Source organism: Sipha flava, unplaced genomic scaffold (assembly GCF_003268045.1).
Source record: "Sipha flava isolate LNK unplaced genomic scaffold, YSA_version1 69_pilon_pilon, whole genome shotgun sequence".
Classification (NCBI taxonomy): Eukaryota; Metazoa; Arthropoda; class Insecta; order Hemiptera; family Aphididae; genus Sipha; species Sipha flava.
In genome coordinates, this window is record NW_020273609.1 from 886,125 (window position 1) to 908,803 (window position 22,679).

A 22,679-nucleotide genomic window follows, 5' to 3' on the forward strand; every position below is an offset into this window, starting at 1 on the left:
CACACACACACACACACACACACACACACACACACACACACACATACGCGCCGATCGCGCGCAGCGTCCTTGTACAAGTACCTTGGGGGCAACTTGTCCGCTTTGTGCGTGTGTTGCATCGCAACCGGTTCCCCCCTACCCACACACACACACACATACAAGCGCGGCGTGCACGTCGACATAGCGGCAGCGGCGGCGGCTGTTGCGACGACGACGATGGTACACGAAACCGGTTGACGACGACGGCTACGGGGCAGCTCAGCTCTGGCCGCGTAATAGCCGCGCAGTCGTTGTTCGTCGCTCGGTCGTTTAGCCGGTAATATTGTTTCTCTCTGTACTCCGTGCGCACGCGCGCTCGCTACAGTTTTCACATTTTATTTTCATTGCTGCGCCCCGCTCGTGTGTCTTTCTTTCTCTGTGTGTGTGTGTGTGTGTGTGTGTGTATTATATTGTGATCTGTGTACGTTCGCGGGTGTCCGAGTGTTGTTGTATATTTTAACGCGCGCGTGTGTGTGCGATATCTACGACGACGATGAAGGTATTACTACTACAACCGCATCTGCAGCGGTCGTTGGACACGAAGTCGGCGGAATGAAACCGATCACTTTCGAGAACCTCCGGCGACTGATCGGCGGTCGTCGGAAGAACAAGGATCGCAGCGAGTCGCCGTTCAAACGGAGCGAATCGTTCAAACGTATATCGATCCGAAGAAATTACTTAGAAAATCGAGGCGGTGGCCTAAAGGGTAGAAATCCTACCAAAAAGCCTTCTCGAAGAGACGATGATCTGCCCGAACCGATCACGGCTGTCGAAGATGTCGGCCGGCCGGCCGGTCTGAATGCCACGTGCCGTGGTGTTCCGGCCGCGGTGGTCGCTCTAGCCACCGGCCACAGTCCGCCAAATCCTCCGGCAAAAGCCGTGGACTTATCACCGTCGACGCTGCCACAGCAGCAGCAACCGTCAGCGCCGCTTCCACCGACGTTACCGTTACCGCCGCCACCGAAGCTATCTCTACCACCACCACCACCACCGTCACCACCGCCGACGCAACCGGCCATCTGTGCGGAGCAAAAACGACAATCGGTCGCCCCGGTGCCGCCGCCGCCGCTGCCCATCGTGGCGGCGCCCGTCATCGATTACGGCGAGTGGATCCGGTGCATTCGTGCCGAGGAGGACTTGAATAACCTGAAGCGGTCGAGTTCGCCACCCACACCGCCTGCTCGGTACCGTTACCGCGTTCACAAGGAGCTCGACGACAGCAGCCGCACCGATTCGGCCATCAGTCTAGGACGGATATGGATGGACGCACCGATGTTGCCGCCGGCCGCGCCCAGGAGCCTGGAGCTGCCAGTTCGGCCGGCAGACGCGGAAGGCCAGCACCGGCGGGCGCACCACTCGCTGGAGAGCGCGCTCAAAGACAAGCGTGATGACCGGCCGATGCCGAGCAGACGGTTTCACCGGTACCCCGGCGTGGCCATAGAGGACATCGCGTGCAATAAGACCGCGTCGCGGTCTTCCGTCGCGTCCACGTGTTCTGGTAAGGACTCGGGCTTTAGCCTGTCCGCCCCCGGGCTGTCGGATCCGCCCAGGCCACCCAAGCAATTATTCCGCAAAAAGGCGCCCCGGCGACCCGTCACCGCCACCACTACCGCGGCTACTCCGTCGTTTCCGTCCGGTCGCTGCAAAACAGCGGCCGCGTCCCCGGCGCAGCAGGATCAGCTGTATCAAGTCGTGGTGGCCAGGTCGTCTCTGCGACAGCTCAAACTGGACCCCATGATGTTCGTGCCGCCGGAAAAGAGACGGTCGGCCCAGAATAACCATCGTTCCAAGCAACATCTTCCGAAGCAGCATCTCCTAAAGGCGCGGCCTGTGGTTGAGATCCGCGACTACTGCGTACCGAAAGACGCCAGGTTGCAGCTGTCCAACGGCCGTGGTTACGGTGACGACGACGACGACGTGGACTATGACGACCAGCAAGACAGGCTGTACGAGTCGATATCCAAAGGTCGACAACCGCGGTGGCAAGAGTCCACGGACGATGCGGACACGGAGGACGACGCGGTGCGCCACCGGACATCCGGTTGGTCGGTCGCCGCTGCCGTTGCAGCTTCCAGAAACAACAGGGTGAAGCGGAAAAAGTCGGCTCGTAGGAACATCAAATACGTGGTGAAACCCGTGCGTAGAGCGCCTTCCGCGGCCTCCAGGAAACCCAGCGTGGTCGCAAAGTCCAAGTCTGCCTGGATAACAAGTACGTTCGCAAGTATATACCCCCTCCTCGGCCGTGTGTGTACATTATCAGATCGTTGCGTTTTGTTCGAATATGTTTTTTCTTCTGTCCCCCCCCCGTATTTTGTCAACTTTCACGCGTTTCATCGTCATTGTTTTTGGTTTATTATCGGTGAAATATACTCGGTGTACGATTACTTCATCACCGCTGGGAACGATTTCCGCATTGACATTTATCATTGTGTATATTAATATTTTTAATAACGGTTTTAAATTCGAATTGTGAATCGTATTTCGTCTAAAAGTTGTGATGTCTAGACCATGTACACTCTTGTATATAATATCATCTTGAACGGTTTAGTAATTGCCTTTATTAACAGTTGCTGAATCGCTATTACCAAAGTATAAACCGAGGTATAAATGTTTATGTATGACATAATTAATTAAATATTCAAAACCTCTTCACGCGAATTAGATATTAGATTAAGATTACATTTATTATTACCTGAAATCTTTCGAAGCTTCATTTTTTCTTTTTTTTTCTACGGCATACATTCGTCATGCACTCGTACATGAATTCAACTGGGTGAAACCGATGTGACTTTAATTAGTTTATTTATTTTACATACCGTTAAGACCGGTGTTTAAATTTATGGAACAATTCGCGGTCGTTTCATTGATACATTGATTCCCATTGGAATCGTCGATGAGATAACTCAAAACTTGATAAACTGGTAAGATTATTTTCAACGCCAATGAACGTTTTATTATATTAATACACATTTATACATTAATTTATGCATTTGATTTTTTGTTTAAAATATCTCGATGTATTTGAAACATGTGTGATGACACTGAATTCCGTTCATCAGCTTCCGATTTTCATATGAAAATAAAAACGCTTAATATTTAAATGATTAACGAGCATTTCAATTTATAGGTATGCATTTTTGTTCTTTTCGATAAGTTTGGAATGGTTGTCATTCCGTTCGTTAGCACCGACGAATCAACCCAAGTCGCTTTATAAACGTAAATGTAATAACAAACATCATCATTGTACGAATTCGTATTAGATAAATATAAATAATTTCGGACGACTACGATCTATCTCGTCGTTAAAAAAAAAAAAAAAGCAATCTCACAATCTCCGACTACGCTACAACGTTCATAATATAATACTATATAAATTACAGGTTAAAAGATCATCACTATAAAATCCGTTCGCCATATATCCGTATGATATAATGTAAATCTATACGGTATAAAAAAAAAATTAAAAATAAAAAAAAAAAACGTCGTCTGGGGACCTTGAAAATTGAGCAATCGAATTCTATCGGGATCAAATATCATTGAAGACAGTGCACTAGTAGTCGTAGTACTCGAGGTACGCGGTTGTGTAGGGTGGTTTACCGGTGAAGTGGAATGGATGTGAGAAATAATGGACGCGTAGGGTACGCGCGCGTGGATCCGTAATAATACTAAATCGTAAAATAATAATATATTATAATATAGACCTGATGGTGGTTTCGTTCTTTGTCATTAACCGCTGTACTGGTTGAATTATATGAACCATAAAGCCGGAACGCGTTCGTATTACGATGATGTATGTAGTAGCTGTGTGCCTACTGAGTTTGCGTCTCTCCCATCACGGGAGTCGTTTCGATTACATGTCTTATTGTGACGGCTCCAGGGGGGTAAACACTGCATCGCGTTCACGAAATTAGATTTATTCGATAAAACGCGCGTTGTTACATACGCGGCGGACAAATCGTGCGTTGTGTAACCACCGTAGTATAACGAAATAATATATTATATCGAGTCGTTTAATTTTCATGCTGAGCCGGGACGAACAGGTATAAAAATACGGTTAGGTTTAAGACGTTGCGTAATTCAATAATGTACAATATATAAACGTCTGCCTATATCCGTTTGTAGATCATTTTTTCTTCGAATAGAATAATTTTCTCGCGGTCGTAGGTATAGGTGCTTCCGCGCGACTGTTACAATACGTGTTTGCAGCATGCTGAGGAATCATTGCCGCTGTTAACACGTATTATGTTATTATAATGTATCGTCATGATAAAAATTCATAGGAATTTGTGTAAACGTATTGTAATAGAATTTAAACTTTCTCGAGTATAATTCGATTTCGATGTATACCATCGCGTGTATTGATATTGTATTAAATATTGCGTCATGTATAAGTACATTTATCGTGTATTTCTCTCTGCGTACACTTAATAATGAAATCAAATCGAAAGTTGTTAAAAGGTATACATATGGGATATTAATTAACGCACAAATGTACATTTCTATGTGTATTGTATTAATATACAGTTAATCGTGTTGGTTTATTATTATGTTTGCCTAATAGTTTTTATTTTTTGTTTCAGGTAAGTCACGCGAAAGGTTTCTTTATTAAATCTCAACTACTACGAACGAAAAAAATAAAACAAATGTAGTAAGTGTAAGAGTGGACTCATGGTGAGTCCTTACGTCGCTATCACTTTTAACATTACTATTTTTTTTTTTTTTATATAACAAGATTAGTATTATTTGGACAATATTTTACCACAATGTACTGATTTTTTTTTATTATTATACTTGTATATATTCATACGATTGTAGTTTAAATTATTAAATGTAAAATTATATGATTTATGTATAAACATATTTAAACTATCAGTAGTTATATCATATATATATACGTACGTGAGCATGTCATGCGTTACACAATTCGTTTTGCGTATTGTATATGTCTCTCCGTGAGGAATCTTTGTGAAGTGAACATCATTCATTACACCGTATACCAATTCGTATACAGTATAATACGGTGTATACGTATGTATACTATTACACTAATTATTCTAAAACCGTTGGCGATTAGTTATCGGTCGCTTAGATGTTATCCAGTATCTATATATTACAGTGTATACGAATATAATTTATAAACTTATTCCTCGAGTGCGCATCTCGGTTACCTTATAAAAGTTTAAATACTATATATATATATTATTATAACGTACTAGTTGAGAAAAATTGATGTTAAATTAAATCACGTTAGCCCCCCGTCCGAAATTAATTTCGGAAAATCTTAAACAATTTGAAACACATAGATATCATACTCTGCGTTTCTTCGAACCAAACCTTATCGTAAAACGTAATTTATTTTTATAAATATAGTTTTCTATTTAATTAAGTACTAATTTTTTCGTTTTTGGTATGTACGTGTTATATAACTAATCAATATCTCTCGTTTTCCTAAAATAAATCCTGGTTCCGCCAATGTTTAAGACGTACGAAGAGAGTATATTATTATTCCGAAGAGTTTATATCGGTAACGTAACAAGGGTAGGTCACAGATATATAATGTCTGTACTGACTATGCGTACTACACGTTTAAATACGGCCTCTAAATCCTTTTATAACGCGTATAATAACGTGCACGTAGTAAATCCTAATACCTATTATTATATATATTGTTTTTGTGTAACGAATTGGATTCCCTTCATTAGGTTTATGACAATAGTAGTTTATGTTGGTATATATATATATATAACAATGTATATTTGTTATTTTTTTTCTGTCCGATAATCCCTTTGTATATACAATGACGTTGCTCCTCCACACGTTGCTATATTTCTCTTGACACGTCGACTCTAATGAACATTTAATTATGTACGAAGGATTTTCGAAATAAAACTGAGGACAAACGAAAATCTAAACCTGTCGCGCTGCTAGTCAGTGCATGTAATATGACTTTAATATTTACACGCTGCCGCGCTACGTTAAATTCTCTCTAAAACTCGACTAATATACAATAGCGTAAAATTACTAGTTGTTGCCATTATGTAATTCTAAACTTCACTCCGAAGGCATCACCGAGCTGCATCGCAACTGAGTGACTTTATAGGTCGAAACGCTCGTCTTCGGATGCGGTTTAATATGCACACGGGCTTAATTATGTATGTAAAGTGTACAATTTGTACGCGAACTTTATCATTATATTGGACGCGTACATAGAGAGGAAGTACACTATGAAAATCGCTCTCAGATCAATTAAATGAGCATTAGGATTCATCGAAGGTTTTTCTGGGAACATGTAAATAGTCATATTCTTTGTATTATAATCCTTCTTTAATTCAAACAAACGAGGTACTTTTGATTTGATATATTAACGATTGAAGTAACTAGAATTTAGTGACATACGTATCCCCGGTGTACTTATTTTTTTTTATTACGAGTACTGCGTAGTGCAGTGAAACTTATTTTATTTTACTCAGTACCGAATAATTCTCATCCTCTTGAACTGTCGATTTTTTTTCCTTCAATAGGAATATCACCCAATTAAAATCCATCATACGATTTCGCAAAAACATATAATGCATGCAATATATCGTTACTACATAACATCGCTTTTGTTTACTACCTACATTTATTATTCAGTTTATTTGTACAGCAAAATTCGTTCGTATTTACGTATATAATCATTTTATATTTAACAAATGCACTTATACTTTTTGAAATTAAATGACTGAAAATTATATTATTCAGCTATCGGACTATTACAAAAGGTTTCTGTTGACTTTGCTCGACCAAATTTTCAAACATATTTGTTTTCTGCACATGTATTAATTTCACGGTAAAATTTAAATTTCCTTAAAAAAAATTAAAAAAAAAAAAATTATACTTCTTAGTAATTCAACTGTAATTGCATTTCAATAATCTCTATAATATTTGCACAAGATATAACTGCTTTTATATTTTTGTATTCGGTATAATTGCAGTAGATTTTTAAAATAACAGTAACCAATGTTTTTAGTTTTAATTAATTTTGAAAGCCATTAAGACATTGAACAATTATGATTTGTAAGATTAGACGGTATTTCTTGTCAATCAAAAAATTAAATAAAAATAAATATTGACTTAGTTTTAACTTTCAAAAATATCGAAAAATTGTAAATGATAGTTTCAACTCTGAATATTGTGAAAAACTGCATCTCGTCTGAACAAAATACCCACCACCTAAAGTTTCTAACTCATGTTCTTATATTGTTTTGTGTACTGATTTATTATATTATTTTCTTCCTTTGGTGTTACGCAAAACAACTGTATCTTTGTAGCTACAACATAGGTTTTCTCCAATGAATTCTTTAAATTATTTTCTTGAAATTGAACTTAAATTGATTTCAGTTTGTATTACTGAAGTTTATATAACAGAATACTTAAGCCTCCCAAACATCTTGGTTCTTAATAGTATTTTGATAATTCAGTTTAAATCTCCCACTCGTGGTCTACTGTTTAGTAATGTGTAATAATTATAAGTACACACAATACTTTTGCGTAATATAATATTACGTATTAAGTATAACAATATTACTAATATTGTTTCGATAATTAGCATACTCGGGTAACGTTCATTGAATTTTACAGTTAATTTTACAATTGTTTGAAATCGAATCGTGTAATACCTTTTTTAAGTATATTAAAATGAATTACATTATGTTTTTCAATTATTTTAGTGTAACATTAACAATGTTATTAAGTTGATTAAGTGTTCGTGTATATAATGTATATTTATATTTTATTATATATTACGTATAAAGTTTACTTATGTAGTGTAAATAGTCTCATAAATTGATCTCTGAGTGATCTGCCTAACGTACAATACCGAACCCGATCTGAAAAATTGGAATGCTAAAATTATTTACTCGAAAATAAATCGTTAGGGGCTTGGTCCTTTTAGAAAGGTAATTTCGAAATAAAATAATTAATTAAAATGCATTAAAGAAAATCGAGTTAACTACACTCAATTTTTAATAAACAATCTTTTATAATATTGTACACATTGGATTTGAGTATTATACACTTCTTTGAAATAACTATATGCATCTCATATCTTTGTACATTATATTATTTTGACATAATTTTTTTATGTAAGAATGTATTACCAATATAAACTAGAATAAATTAATTCTCGGGAATGGACTCTAAGGGTGTTTATCTGGGACTTTGGCGGGGGACGCTTGCCCCAATTTCTGGCCACCCCGTATGTGCGCCAACGACGCGGAGTATCTAACGGGATTATAATTATTACTGTTTGCAAATAAACGGGTTGCGAGTGATGTAATATTCCGTAATACGCTCTCGCGGTCGTACACAATTATAATATACAGCACATACGGTATATGCGCATCAAAATATTATGTTAAGCGCGCTATCCGAACCTGCTGAAACGTATATGTTGCGCATGCGTGTACACGGTAAAACAATTTGAGAGTTTGTTCACGGCATAAACGCGGGGATAAAAGCACTGCTATATCAAAATAAATATTAACTATTATAATTCGTGTTCTATATATATATATATACACTAGGTGCACGTTGTATATTTACTAAAAATATATGTGTACAGCGGCAGCGCTCGTTGGATACGATCATTTACGATATCGTGTAACAACTCATCTACGACCGGCTCTTTGGTGTAGCATAATATACATTACGCGGTCAAACGCACATACAGGGTGCCAGGTGTGTGTATTATTAATTATTATTATATTAATCTGTATCGGATTTCGATATCGATTATTACGTTCTACGTAGTGAACATGGTTGCGGGGTTCGCGCGTTCGCAGCGATTAAGGGAAAAAACTGAACAATACAATACAATAATCATTGTGTGATCTATCACAGCGGTTCCCAAACTTTTTTTTCAGTGGTGCCTTTTTTTGAACCCAATTTATCCACGGTAACATGCTGTGAACTACATTACAGAACAAAAAAAAAAAAAACCTATTGATAACCAATTTTATTAATTTTATTAAAATTTAACTTAATTATAAATTAATGCATATTTAAACTTAAAAAATAAATAAAAATTATTGTTATTATGATTATAATTATTATAAGGTTAAAATAAGAATATCCGAATATACAATAGAAAATATTACATTATTTGCTATAAAGTTTTTACGAAAACCATAAGGAAAACCATTTTATACATTTTAAACTATTTGTTATGAACTGTACGTAGACCGCGGTGCCTTTAGAAAATGATCGTGATGCCCCTAGGATACAGCGGTGCGCAGTTTGGGAATCGCTGATGTATCATGATTGAACGATGCAAAGCCGGGATGGATCCAGACTCCAGACTAACGTATCGATGGAGAAGGATAATTTTAAAAAATCATAAGATACACATTTAAAATAACTGCTCGTCATTCTAATCAAAATGATTTAAAATATATTTGAATGTATTATAAATATATTTTAATCCGTTGTTGGTATGTCTAAAAAGCACCGAATTTTAATGAATAGTTTTTTATTTTTTTGAAACGGATTTTCTTCCTGGATCCTCCTCCGATGTAAAGTGCAGTAGTTTAATCGGTTGTATTATGTTACAGTCGTATGTCGATTGTAGTATTATGGGATGCGTTTTGACGATACTAATACATAATTATTCTTTCGCCCGGGGTGGGTAGAGATTTGGTTTGTGGCAATTGTTATTCTACGATTCACGTGACGTAAATAAAAAAAATCCTTTACGGCCGTTCAGGATATTGTTTAATGCTATAAATTGCTGTTAATATCCGTGTTATTGCTGTATCGTACCATCGATCAGTTGTTTAGTGTGTTTATATATTATGTTTATATTTATAGGCATACTCCTAGTAATGAAGATGAAAATATAAGTATTCGAAAATAACCGTTGATGGCCGTATACTCTTAATATTTTATTTAAATCGAAATTCCTTGTGTATATTTGTAGGTCGAATTGAAAATTTATAAAGTCGAATAATTCGATCGTTCGAAACAGCGATTTCGATCATTTGTTTTCTTCCGTTAGTTTTTGGTTACGCCACCACCCGACTCTATGTGTGTACTAATGATAAATAAATTACCTCATGTTAAAATATATATATAATTACAGTTTGAATACCTACCATTCATTAAAATATATCGGTAATATTTTAAACTATCGGAGTTATAATCGAAGTTATATATCGGAGTTATAACGAGCTCATTTCGTTAAACCGTTACCAATTATTATATATAGTAAGTGCAGCTGCAATTAACACTGCAGTGATTGAGTTCATTTAAGATAAATGTTATGTATCAACAACTCAAATGTTTTTTCATTGTGATAGCACCGTATGTACGCTCTATACTGATAAACCGGGGTCTTCTTTCGCATAATTCGACACTATAATATCGCACTGCAGCAATTTAAATATAATGCACTTGTATGTGGCACAGTCACTTAATACAAACTCGACCCTGGCCGGATTTAATACTCTGTAAAATAGCGAGAGCTTTATACGTATAATTTGACTGAAGATTAGCTGCGACTCTCATCGGGTGGTGTTGGGCAATATGTAGTTATAATTATGCGTACGTATATAAATTCGTTGTATTGGTACAGCATTTTAATCCTGCATCTATTGTGAATTCTAGAAGAATATTGTTAGCACGTTTAAATCGTCTTATGTTCCTGAATCTGCATATAACAAGACCCTAGCTGAGGTTGGATATTTACGAGCTGTAGAAATTACTCGTAGCGCTTTACGCTGATTACGAGCGCACACACGTTTTTTTTTTTTTTGTACAAATTAAATTTATCGAGACGTTTTTTTTTTAAGCGTATATATTGTTCTATATAATATTGTTTGCGCATATTACGTCGTAAAAGTATTAATAGTATCCGATTGTCACCCTCGTGTTTTTAGTACGCGGATATTTCTTTTAAACGAATTCCGAACGTTTATTTTTATTTTCTTACTGCGACTATCTGACGGAAAAAACTCGTTTTAAATCTTTGCTCCTCCTCCACGAGCGTAGTTTAATATTCTGTACTCCTTAGCAGTGCCATCGCATGCACATTTCATTAACGATTATTAGTCGACGGTGATTATTATAATCGAAATACATCAGAACGGCCGTAAATTACAGAGCGATTGTCTATTGTAATTTGGTAATCATTCTCTATTTATACGTATAAATCTACGATATCACAGCTGATTACGAAATATTTTAATGTACACGTGCGTGTGTTTAAGTGTAATATTCACGTTAGCAACGGATAACAATGACGAATGTATTATTCTAAACGAGATGTTCGATCGATAAATCGCAGCGCAGTGGAATAGTGATTTTAACAAAATAACGTTTCTCTCTGTGCTGTTGTATCACCATAACCTTGTCTGTGCTGAATAACATTTTTTGATATCGGCACGTGGCTTGATAAAAAATTATAATATACTTTAACAAAAATATATTTTATTCTCGACAATTGATGTTTTTCGACGGGACAGCATAATTATAATAAAGACACTTTTTGACGTAACCGGCGGGGGAATTCTCTAACAAAGAATTTCCTTACTCCTACCTTCATTTTCACAAAAGTCACTATCGTTATCGTTGTCGGTAAATATACTACATGTTATGCTGTGTCCAACGTGAACGCGGCGAACGCAAATTTGCGGCAGTTGCGAATTTGTGACTAAATCATATTCAGATATTTTTTACTTCTTTTTACATGCAGTGTATTTTGAAGTGAGTTGTGCAAAGGTTATGCGGTATATTTTACACGTTTATGTTCTATTCTTTTAAAAACAAAAACAACTAAAAATGTCTTGAAAAACAATTGTTAATACCTATTGAAAAGTGCTGAAGTGAAATATTTAATATACTTTGTATTACATTTATTTCAAAGAATACATTCATTTTTTGTACCTCATATATAATGAGTTCCATATTGATCATACAACAATATCTAATATATAAATATATAATACTATTATAGTTAAAATACTGTATATTATAATTTAATAATATATATTACCCGTTTACCTATTCGTATCATAAAATAGTCGTATAAAAATTATTAAAAAATCATTTATAATAATAAATCGTAAATTGTAATAGAAATATTTTTTCGTCTGTTCGCTTAAACGCGCGACCAAAAACAAAACTATTTGATTTTCAAACCGTGCGGCGAACGCGAACGAATTAATTCGTTCGCGTCGCCCGCGTTTATCGCGTACGTTGAACAATTTAATCTATATTTATATGCTTGATAATTTTATTCGCCGCGTCACCCGCATCACAACGCCTTTGCCCGCGTTCATATTGGACACAGCGTTTTAGCTGGTACCTGAAGAAGTGCTGTTGAAAACGTTAGTTTTACGTGCAATTGCCGCGTGGACTTTTAAATGGCATACCGGACCATGATAATATACTTTTAGATAAGAGGAGAAGGTACTTTGTAAATCGTTTCTTCCGACAACCCTTTCCGCCTGAAATGTAAGATCCAAAATATAAACGTACACGTAATTAAAATGTTCCGCTATGTCGAATCGAACATTTTATTTCGATTTTAATTTATATTTTTATGTATGAAAAGAAGTGTGGTTGTTCAGTTATTTTCTTTCGGCAAATCTCAACATTATATATAATATGAATCACTCATCACCTCTCATCATTCCACGTTTATATTGTCCTCTCGCTCAAGTGACCTGCAAGTTCTCCGTGACCCCAGCCTATTGGGTTTGCTTCTCTGATGTATAAACATATAGTATATTACACCGATAACGAACACACACTTGTTACGATACACATATTATTTATGCGCTGGAAACGAGCACACACACAACAACAAAACAAACTTGGCTGATTTGTCTTCAGCGATAAATCTTTATTTCGCTGTGAATCGAACGGCGCGCGTGTCGTGGAGACTTAGAATTCGTATTACGTACGTGGATATTTTATTGTATAGGTGTACACACATGTGTATCGTTTAAAAGTCAGGCAACTTTCACGCGGGCGCGTTTCATAACGATATACTATTATTATTACCAATATATGTTGTCTACGAGCTCATGGTGCGTATCAGTGTGCCGTTCGCGTGTGCGTGTGTAGGCACGTCTGGCGCGTGAGATCGAATTCGTGTTGTGCTGGCGAAAGTGTTGAAATCTTCAACGGGACGCCGCTACAGTCGTCGGACCCATAAACGCGCGCGTTGCCCTTTGCGCGCTCGGGATTCCGATTGATCGTTTCGTTGTGTTGATCGAAACGGCGAACCATTCGGATGTGTATATATACGTATACTTTGACTGGTGCATATTAACCGTGTTAACGGTACATATTATTTTTCATTAATCACATTTATCGCGTCGTCGAAACCCGATACACGGCGGCTTAGCGGTGTACTGCTGTACATATATACTCGTAGCTCCGGCACTGGTTTGCGGTTAGTTTGCGAACTGTTCGACGCGGGCGGCTCCTCGTATAACCTTATGCACACTCACACACATGTACACGTTACGATGTCGTACTGTTGACTTACGACTACGCAACGTACATATGAATGTACGTACGTTTATGTGCGTTAGGTATTATTGTAATCTATTTCTTTTCGATTTAACGATATAATTTTCCGCGACAAGAGGCTCTACATGTGTAAACACCACCTAACCTATAACATTCATCGATTTATGTCGTTTTAATATATATATATATATATATATATAGGTTTTTATATTATACAGATATTATAGTTTATACATGGGCACTATAAATAAATAAATTAATTAATGTATATATACATACGTATAATGTGTGTGTGTGTGTGTGTGTACGGATCCCGCCGACCTTGACGCAGTTTGTACGCGTTGCGCCCACTCGTAGTACGACGTACTCGACTGGTCACATATTATTATCATATGTGTGTGCCGTTTGCGCGTACGACCGCATAAGTGTAGTAGGTGTATACAATATACTCTCCGGCCGAATCACTAACTCACTCGTTGCGCTCACACAGCGCACACGTCTCGGGTTATATTTGTATGTACTTTACGCCTGCGCTCCGCGCGCACACACATACACTGGCCAAGAATTACTGTCGGAGAGTCCACTCCGAACGATTTTATGTGTGTGTGTTGGAAAATCGGCAGTTTTATTATTATTCTTCTCTTCTCGTCTGTACGACCACTATCGCTTCCAGTTCCTCGCCGTTATTCCCACGGTTTTTGTCGTAATATTATTATTATAACATTTTATCATTCGAAAAATAATATATTATATATTTTCAACTCTTACGATACTGTGCGTCTTGTTTTTCAATAATAATGTTTGAAGTTTTTCAAGTCGTATTACGTGACCGATAATCTATAAAAGCTGCGCATTAGTCGTGTTACGATATATATACGATGTGTGTATACCATAAATGGTTTACGATTGAATTTTATGATACCGTTTTTAATTAGAAAAACTACGGTTAATTATAATTTTGGTTAAATAAAGAATTATTGTTTGCAATATATTCCGTTGAACAGTGGCTTATGATTTAGAATACTTATTGTACGACTGCTGCAGCAGTAATGGTCGATTACCGCGATGTAATTTTCAAATACACTAAATTCTAGACGACTGTATTAATGACCTGCATAACTGTATTTGCTTTGACATCGTGTGCATGAAAAATAATTTATACGTTTTTTTTAATTGATTTATAACACATACACACGCACATACATATACATACATATATGTGTGTACTAATATTGATGATGTACGCGCGGACGAGGATACGTTAAAACGGTCCCATGTGAATATTCCTAGTTGGCCTTCCACCAGTAATATAAAACAACTTCCACATAATTATGACTGTACAATGTATAACCTCTCCGTTTTTCAGACTCGTATATCCAATGTCTTACGGTAAGAGGCCAGTTCATTAAAAAAAATTAAAAAAAAAAAAATACGCGGATAAATGTGTAACTCATCGGTCATTGCATTGATTTTTAATTATTCATAATCTCGTTGCGTTTCCGCTTAATTGTGTAACCTAATTACAAATTAAACTCGTCTACGAGAACGGTACTCTTATACCCGTTTACCGGGGACATCGATGACGTGTAAAATAACAGGTTTTTCAAAAAATATTTCCATGTCAAAAAATGAAATTATAACATTTATTTATATAGTTATAAACTTTTACGAGTCACGATGATCTGAGGTGACTTAGCAATTCGCCGAATCGCCGAGGTTATGAATTTTAAAAACCATTGGTTACAACTATGAGGTTCTTTAAACGGTGTATGCAAGTTTTAATTATTATATCAATCTAATTTATGATTAAAATAAAAATCTTGACTAGATTTTCGGCAAATCGAGAATAGTTTTTATGTGTGCGTCATGACGTTTGTTTTTTTCGTATACTGCAGCGATCTATCACATTTACGACGATGTTTTACCGTACATTTTTTTCCTACCGAAAATTGTTTCATACATTATATAAAATACTATCTGTAGGCAGTGGTGTAAATTTAATTTCCTTATCGGAGGATGTTATGGTTATGGTTGGATGTTGTAGAAAAGGATTTGGAAGATCTTGGAGTGCAGGATTGGAGGGAGATTGTGCAAGATCGTGATAAGTGGAGTGATTTGGTGATGGCGGCGGAAACTCTTGGAGAGTTATAAAAGCCAGAAGAAGAAGAAGAAGATCGGAGGATTTAATTATATACATAGTTTTTATATCAATATAAAACGTATATTTGTATACCTCCTTTTATACAAATATAAAAATTAATGTTTTTTTGTTTCTAACCATTTCAAAACTTAATTTTTTATTTCTTACTCTTTTGAGTGAGATTTCCCCAGAATCCTTTCCCCCCTTATTTATATGTCACTGCCTGCTGTAGTACTTGTTATATTTTCCACGTGGCAGGCGCACACGATAAAATGCGGTTCGCGCATTTGTTAACACTGTTATAAAAGACCGTCACGTTTTATATTTATTTATTTTTAATTGGCAACCTACTCGAGTGTATTTTATTCTATAGAACAGACCTTCCTTATCCTTGCCACATATGTCGGAAAATCTACCAGTCATTTTCGATATAGGTACACTACACTAACCGTCACCGACATCATCGCCGCGTGTTTTAGACATAACAATAACGTTTGCGTGTTGTATTGTACGTTATAACATATATATAATAGTATTGTGTATGATCGTCATCGCTAACGTCCCAGTATTATTACGCTTATAGTATTGTACGGGTACCCGCCCACGTGCATGCGCGAGTGGAAAGAAATTGAATTAGCAATATTTATCGTCTTGCACAGATATTGTAATAAATATTTACCGAAACCGATGGATTTTGGTTAAAATGTCACGATTTTTATTTATACCAGTGGCCGATGGCGGAGTTTAACAAATAATACGTAGTATGTATCCTAAATTCGTGTTTCTATCAATTGTTAAAATTTCTGCGCGCCGCAAAGCAACGGAAAATAGCTCCTTCTGTTTATGTAGAAAGCGAAAAAATTTGAAAAATAAAATTATACCTTTGCCGTACGTGTATTGTTTATTGAATTATGTGTGTGAATCTGGAAACTGGATATAAAATCGCGAGATTCTTGTTTCGAGTCATAATAGGGAGTATACCCAAAAGCTAGTCGTGACGAAATGGCATCTTGCAAAGATAATTATCATCGCGCTATGTGCGCAGCTCATATCAAGGACCGATCTCAAAACGATAATCGACCATAGGTTGTTCATTATTATTATTATTATTATTATTATTATTATTATTATTATTATAATCATCGTTGCTATTATTATTATTATTATCGTTTGGACTAATTAGAACTAACGGTTGCTTCAGAAACACTGTTACCAAACATTTATGAAAATATATACACACAAAAGGTTATAAGTGTGTGCGTTTGTGCGTGCGTGCATGCGTGTGCGTGTGTTACGTATGTTATGTAAGTTAACTTGCGTGTAAATGACGAGTTGTATCGAAAAGTCGGATAGATTATATACATGTATAGTGTGTGTGTGTGTGTGTCTATACTTACACATGAGCTGTATGATATATATATATATATATACGTGTAAGTATAAGGTTGTGCGAGCGTTATTATTTTCTGAAATAGACCGCTTAGGGGGGACTGCTGATGGTGCTACTGCAACAGAAAGTGTGGTGTACGTGTATGTGCATCGAAACGAGAAGAACGATATTCTACAAATCGTCCTTCTGACAGCAGAAGATTGGATGGCTCGGTAGATCAGATTATAAAATATGCGAGTGAGTTTAAAATTTCTGGGAGAGAAGATTCCCCCGGTGATGTATAAATATATCATTAATTATAATTTAACATATGTATGTATTTGATGTTACATAAACTTTATAGGTATTCGTTTCATTTAAATAGTAGAAGTTCCCTTTGAATAAGTTCACTGGTGTTTTGGTCGAGAACGGTTTATTTTTCTATTGAGATTTTTTTCTCTCTAATACATCCGATTACATTGTAAACATTATACACATAGTGTTGATCTTTTATTCCGCACTGGTTACATACTGCGTAAATTCTATAGATATTTTACATATTATATGCACGAGAATCTATCAGACTTAAAAATAATGAGCGTGTAAACAATATAAGTCCACCGCAGTGTCGTAGTTATCCGATTACAAACTGTAGAACACACTATTCATCTATCTGCTTTAAATATTTTAATGATAGACCCACTCGTAAATTCGAAACTTTTGAAAAGTACGTCGGTCATTAAGATTAACTTATGCGTCCCTGCGAGCTAATTCAACGGGTTCCTCTCGTTGGTTATACACACAAAATCTTACAGACAAAACGATTTTGGTTTTATATGACCGCAGGAAATGTATGTGCACGTATTTACGAATATCTGTGTACGAATTGCTGTGTACAAATAATTTTCCTTACCGTAATGTAATGTGTATATGTTTAGAGAAATCGCTCTGAGCAAATTTCTTATTATGCTTATTTTATTGAAAACCCATCTAAGGGGGGGGGGGGGGGGCACGAATGAGGCGCGAACGATATATAAGGTGACGGTATAGTTTTTAGCCGAAAATGTGAAAAAATACTCTTCAGTAGGAACAAACAATTATTTTATGGTAATTCAATGCGGAAGCTATATGTATTTATAAACCTATCTATCAAATATGATAAATAATTATTCCGTTAAGATTCCAAAAAAAATTTTAGTTTAAATTGTTGTATCGTGTAGGTGCAAATACTCGTTTTGTCCTCGTTTTGTAACGAAAATATTTTGTTTTGTTGTTTTTTCATTTGCAGCGTGATTGTAAATTTTGATTTTCAAATCAACAATCGCGTATGTATATTTATACACCGCCTACTATTGTGAAGTTTACACGTAGTTATAATGGTGATTATATAACAACATTTTCATAATGGCTGTAAGTTTTTTTTTTTTTGTACGTAAATATGTCATAATATGTGTAAACAAGTTAATTTATTTTTGGATCTAATAATCTTATATTTTTCGTAATTAGACCTGAACAACAAATAAATAATTGCGCATCGTGTTGCATATATTTCGTGCTCAGGTTCGGTTTTAATTGTTTTCATGTTCGCACGGTCGTCTCGGCCTCGCACTGATAATGAAATTCGGGCAGTGTGACTGGCTGTATAATATACTTTAATTTAGGTTAGATAGGCTATACGTATTGTACATGTACACATGCTAGATAAATATATATGTATATATATTATATAAAGAAAAAAATCCCTCTCATGTACAATAATGGTTATCCTCGCGAGCGACTATCGTCGTGTCGTGAAATAGATAAAATTGAAGTTTTATGATGACAATCGACTGAAAATGTATATAATATACACGGTTTTGTTGTTGTTTATTATTTATAGTTCAAGGCCCGCAGCCAGATCGTTGTTAAACAGTGCATTTATTCGATGGTCATTCTGTGCGCGCCTCCTATACAGTCCAAAACAAATATATAGGTACACGAGCAGCAGTAGCAGCAGCAGCAGCAGATACGATTTAGTGATTTGTGTGACCATAATACTCGTAATATAAATGGACATAGGTATGCTCGCTGTTATGTCAGATGATGTTCTGTTGTTACGGTACATAAATATTGAAATACGATTGCATTATTTCATATATACGTACACACATGGTTTATTACTGTACGGATTTCATTTTTTCTCTCGAAATTAACTGCAGATGTAGTAGTCTAGTGACCAAAATAAAAATCACCTTAATATACCTTGAAGTGTCTGGTTTTTTTGCAATAAATAGAGTGGACTTCATTGGATAGCAATCAAGAAAACTTAGTATAAAATCTTTTGTGTTGCATCGTCACACCTAAAAGTCTATTTAAAACAATATTGATTGACAAAACGGCGGTAATTATATACATATTTTGTAAAGTGATATACTGTTTTAATAAAAAAAAAAATACTATACGGTTAAAAATGTTTGTTAGTTATTCTTTGTATAGTGAATTCATGTTTCAAAATAAAAGTTATACTTTTATCAAAAACCTTTCGCACGTTTCGTTTTGTTCATTATATTATATTATTATTGTATATCATCGAATATCGTATTCAAGCAATGTATTGACTGATCAGATAATATGTGTTGTCCACCAAGACTGTGTTCAGTAGCTTGTAACGTTCAATGAACGAGAGTTTTATATTATTCGTTTATTCGATTTTCTTTTTTTTTATTTGATTTTTTTTTTTTATTATACATGGTTACGGAATACCTTATCAGATAATTCTTTGATCTCAAAAAACCAATATACTCATAGTTACACCGAGATTGATGGTAGCCGCGTTTTATATCATGGGAAAGACATAATACTTATTTTTTGGGTAAATACTTTAATTTTTGTTTATCTTTAGGGATTTTAAATCAATTAAATTGTATATTCGTGACCATTAAACGTTTTATAAAGTCAAAATTATCGTTGTAAGCATATACCACTTAAGGATTTCGTGTTCGAGCTCAAGAATAAATACCTTCCGAAATATATCTTTTAAAATCTCGATTAATGTTTTTTCTTTCATTTTCTTTAAAACTAAATAAAGTTATACTACATGTTTTAGTGTCTTTTAAAGTGCAATAAAGTTTTCTTGCTATTTAATCCTATAGATATACGATAAAATACCATTTTTGTGGGATTTAAATAAAAGCTTCTACCTATGGTAAGAACTATAGTGGATTTAGATTGTTTAGTCCCTAATGTTGTTTGTTGAAATATGTTTCAATTCAGTTCCAATATTTCTTGATGGATACATTTTGAGATCGTATATTATTATATTGTTTAAATATTTGGATTTATTTTAAACGATGATTGTTTGATTTTTACAAATAGAATGAACATTTATAATATATATTTATATATATATATATATATATATATATATATATTACAGTCTTTTTTTTTTATATAATTGCTTAATCGTTGCCTAAAAACTTTTTTTTTTGTTTGAAATATACAATATATACCTAAGAGGCACAATGAGTACATGTGGTGAGAGTGAGATTACATATATATATATATTACATTAATACAACTAAGGAGAACTAACATAAACATATATATTTACATGAAACACGGGATGTGAGAAGCCATCCATCATGACACTCACTGCCTAAAAACCTAAATCAAATAACTACAGTTTAATAGTATTATGAACGATTATATATTTTGGTTGTTACATTACGCTTACGCATTATGTAGACCAGAAGTTCCCTATGAGAATGCCGCAGCACTCTAGGGTACCGCGAGATAAAATTTAGGGTGCCGCAAAAATATTTGAAATATATATTTATTTTTAAACGCCTTCACGAAAAATATAGCACTGTGAGTAATAAAACAGACTATACTCTATGTCAGGGGTCGCCAACCTATTCAAACAAGTGAGCTACATTTGACATTTAAGTCCCTGGTGATCGACATCAAGGAAAATTTAGGTCTTTAGGAAGAGATTTGTTTGATGAACAAAAGTAATAAAGGTTTAAACTCCAAAGAATAATTATTTTATTTTATTTTTTTTCATAATAATAATCTAATATTCCCATTATCCGATTAATTGGATTATTTTACAATGATCGACCTGTATTCCTAAAAAGATCGACCAGTCGATCGCGATCGACTGGTTGGCGACACCTGCTCTATGTCTATAGTATAAAACCTATTGTGTATAATTAATTAGGTATACACAATATAATTTAATGAATTAATTATTAACACATATAATTTTTACATAGTAATACTGAGATGTTCAATCTATTTTAATTTTCATATTGGTTCGATTGCTATCGATTTGATGTGAACTGTTTTAAAGTTATTTTCGGTGAAATACTTATGACTTTTCTTATCTTTATTGTTTATTAATGCTAAATAAAACCGAAGTTACAAAATATAAATTTAAATATATGATATATTAGTATTGCGTATTCAGTATAAACTATAAAGTATAGAGTATATGCTATAGGGTGCATCCAAATTTTTAGAAAATAATAATGGGTGCCGTGAGTCAAAAAAGGTTGGGAACCTCTGGTGTAGACAATATGACATTTGTATAGAACTGAATGCACGTATAATAATTATAATAATTATTATTATATATATAACGTTTTATAAAACATGATGTCAATGAGAAATTGTTCGTTTACGTCTGTATAATATGTAAATGTTAAATATTTATACGTTATTACTACTTGAACGAATATGTACGTATTTCGTGCAATTTGTTTTTCCCAGAACCATTGAAATTTTACCACAAAAAAATGTCCCTACATACTCGTATCATTAATTTAAGCGAAGTATTTTATATAGAAATTCAATTCCTATGGATTCAGTGAAAGCTTATACGACACGCCATCCGTTTATACATTATTTTTATATACAAACAAAATATAAAGGTTTTATTCGGCTATTATTAACAATAAAAGAATTGTATTGGACGACATAGATTCGGCGATGACGATATAGACCTGGAAAATTTGATTTTATTCTGCGCGCTCATGGTTGTATACCGGTAGTATCTCGAAATTTTAGCCGCGACAAACGTATGGAATTATAATATTTCGATCGATGGTAAATCTAATTCCGTACGGACGAAACGCACAACCATTTTAAAATCATCGGAGTGTGCAGTATACATGGCATGAGGGATGTTTATATTGCGTATAATTCTTCCAGGGAAATAGGAAAAATTGAAATAACCCTCTTGGAAGTAATAAAAAAGTATTTACATATAATCTTATTATTGAGGAGAACATACTCTGCAGTTTATGCCATTAAAAATCCAAAGATTAAAGATTATTATGACGTTTTAAAATGTATGTCCCTAAGGTGATGTCGTATGTATATATATTTCTGATATCCAACGCCGACATTGCACATTACGCTATTTTCAACATATCCAAAATCCGAATTATGTCGGATATGAAGCCGACGAGTTACCACACAAATTGTGACTATAATCGAGTGAAAACAATAAATAGAAAATATAATTATAGGTGACCCAGGTTTTGTTGGAAACTTGTTGATGTCGGACGAGGTACATGTTCATCTCAGGAATACAAATGGACTCCGTCTTATGGACATAATTTTAAGATATGACAC

General features: G+C 35.2%; 1 protein-coding gene across 3 annotated transcripts in view; it reads left to right on the plus strand.

Annotated features, from left to right (window-relative positions):
• The window catches only part of LOC112692046 (disco-interacting protein 2), a 132,299-nt gene that overhangs the window by 44,860 nt on the left and 64,760 nt on the right, over positions 1 to 22,679 (plus strand). For 2 of the 3 annotated variants that reach the window (XM_025566561.1, XM_025566559.1), the window contains exon 1: positions 268 to 2,248. The exons of the other annotated variant lie outside the window; for it this stretch is intronic. In XM_025566561.1, coding sequence (XP_025422346.1) covers positions 592 to 2,248 — 1,657 coding nt within the window. In that variant the 5' untranslated portion in view covers positions 268 to 591. Of the gene's footprint in view, positions 1 to 267; positions 2,249 to 22,679 lie in introns of those variants that run through there. 3 annotated transcript variants of the gene reach the window in all.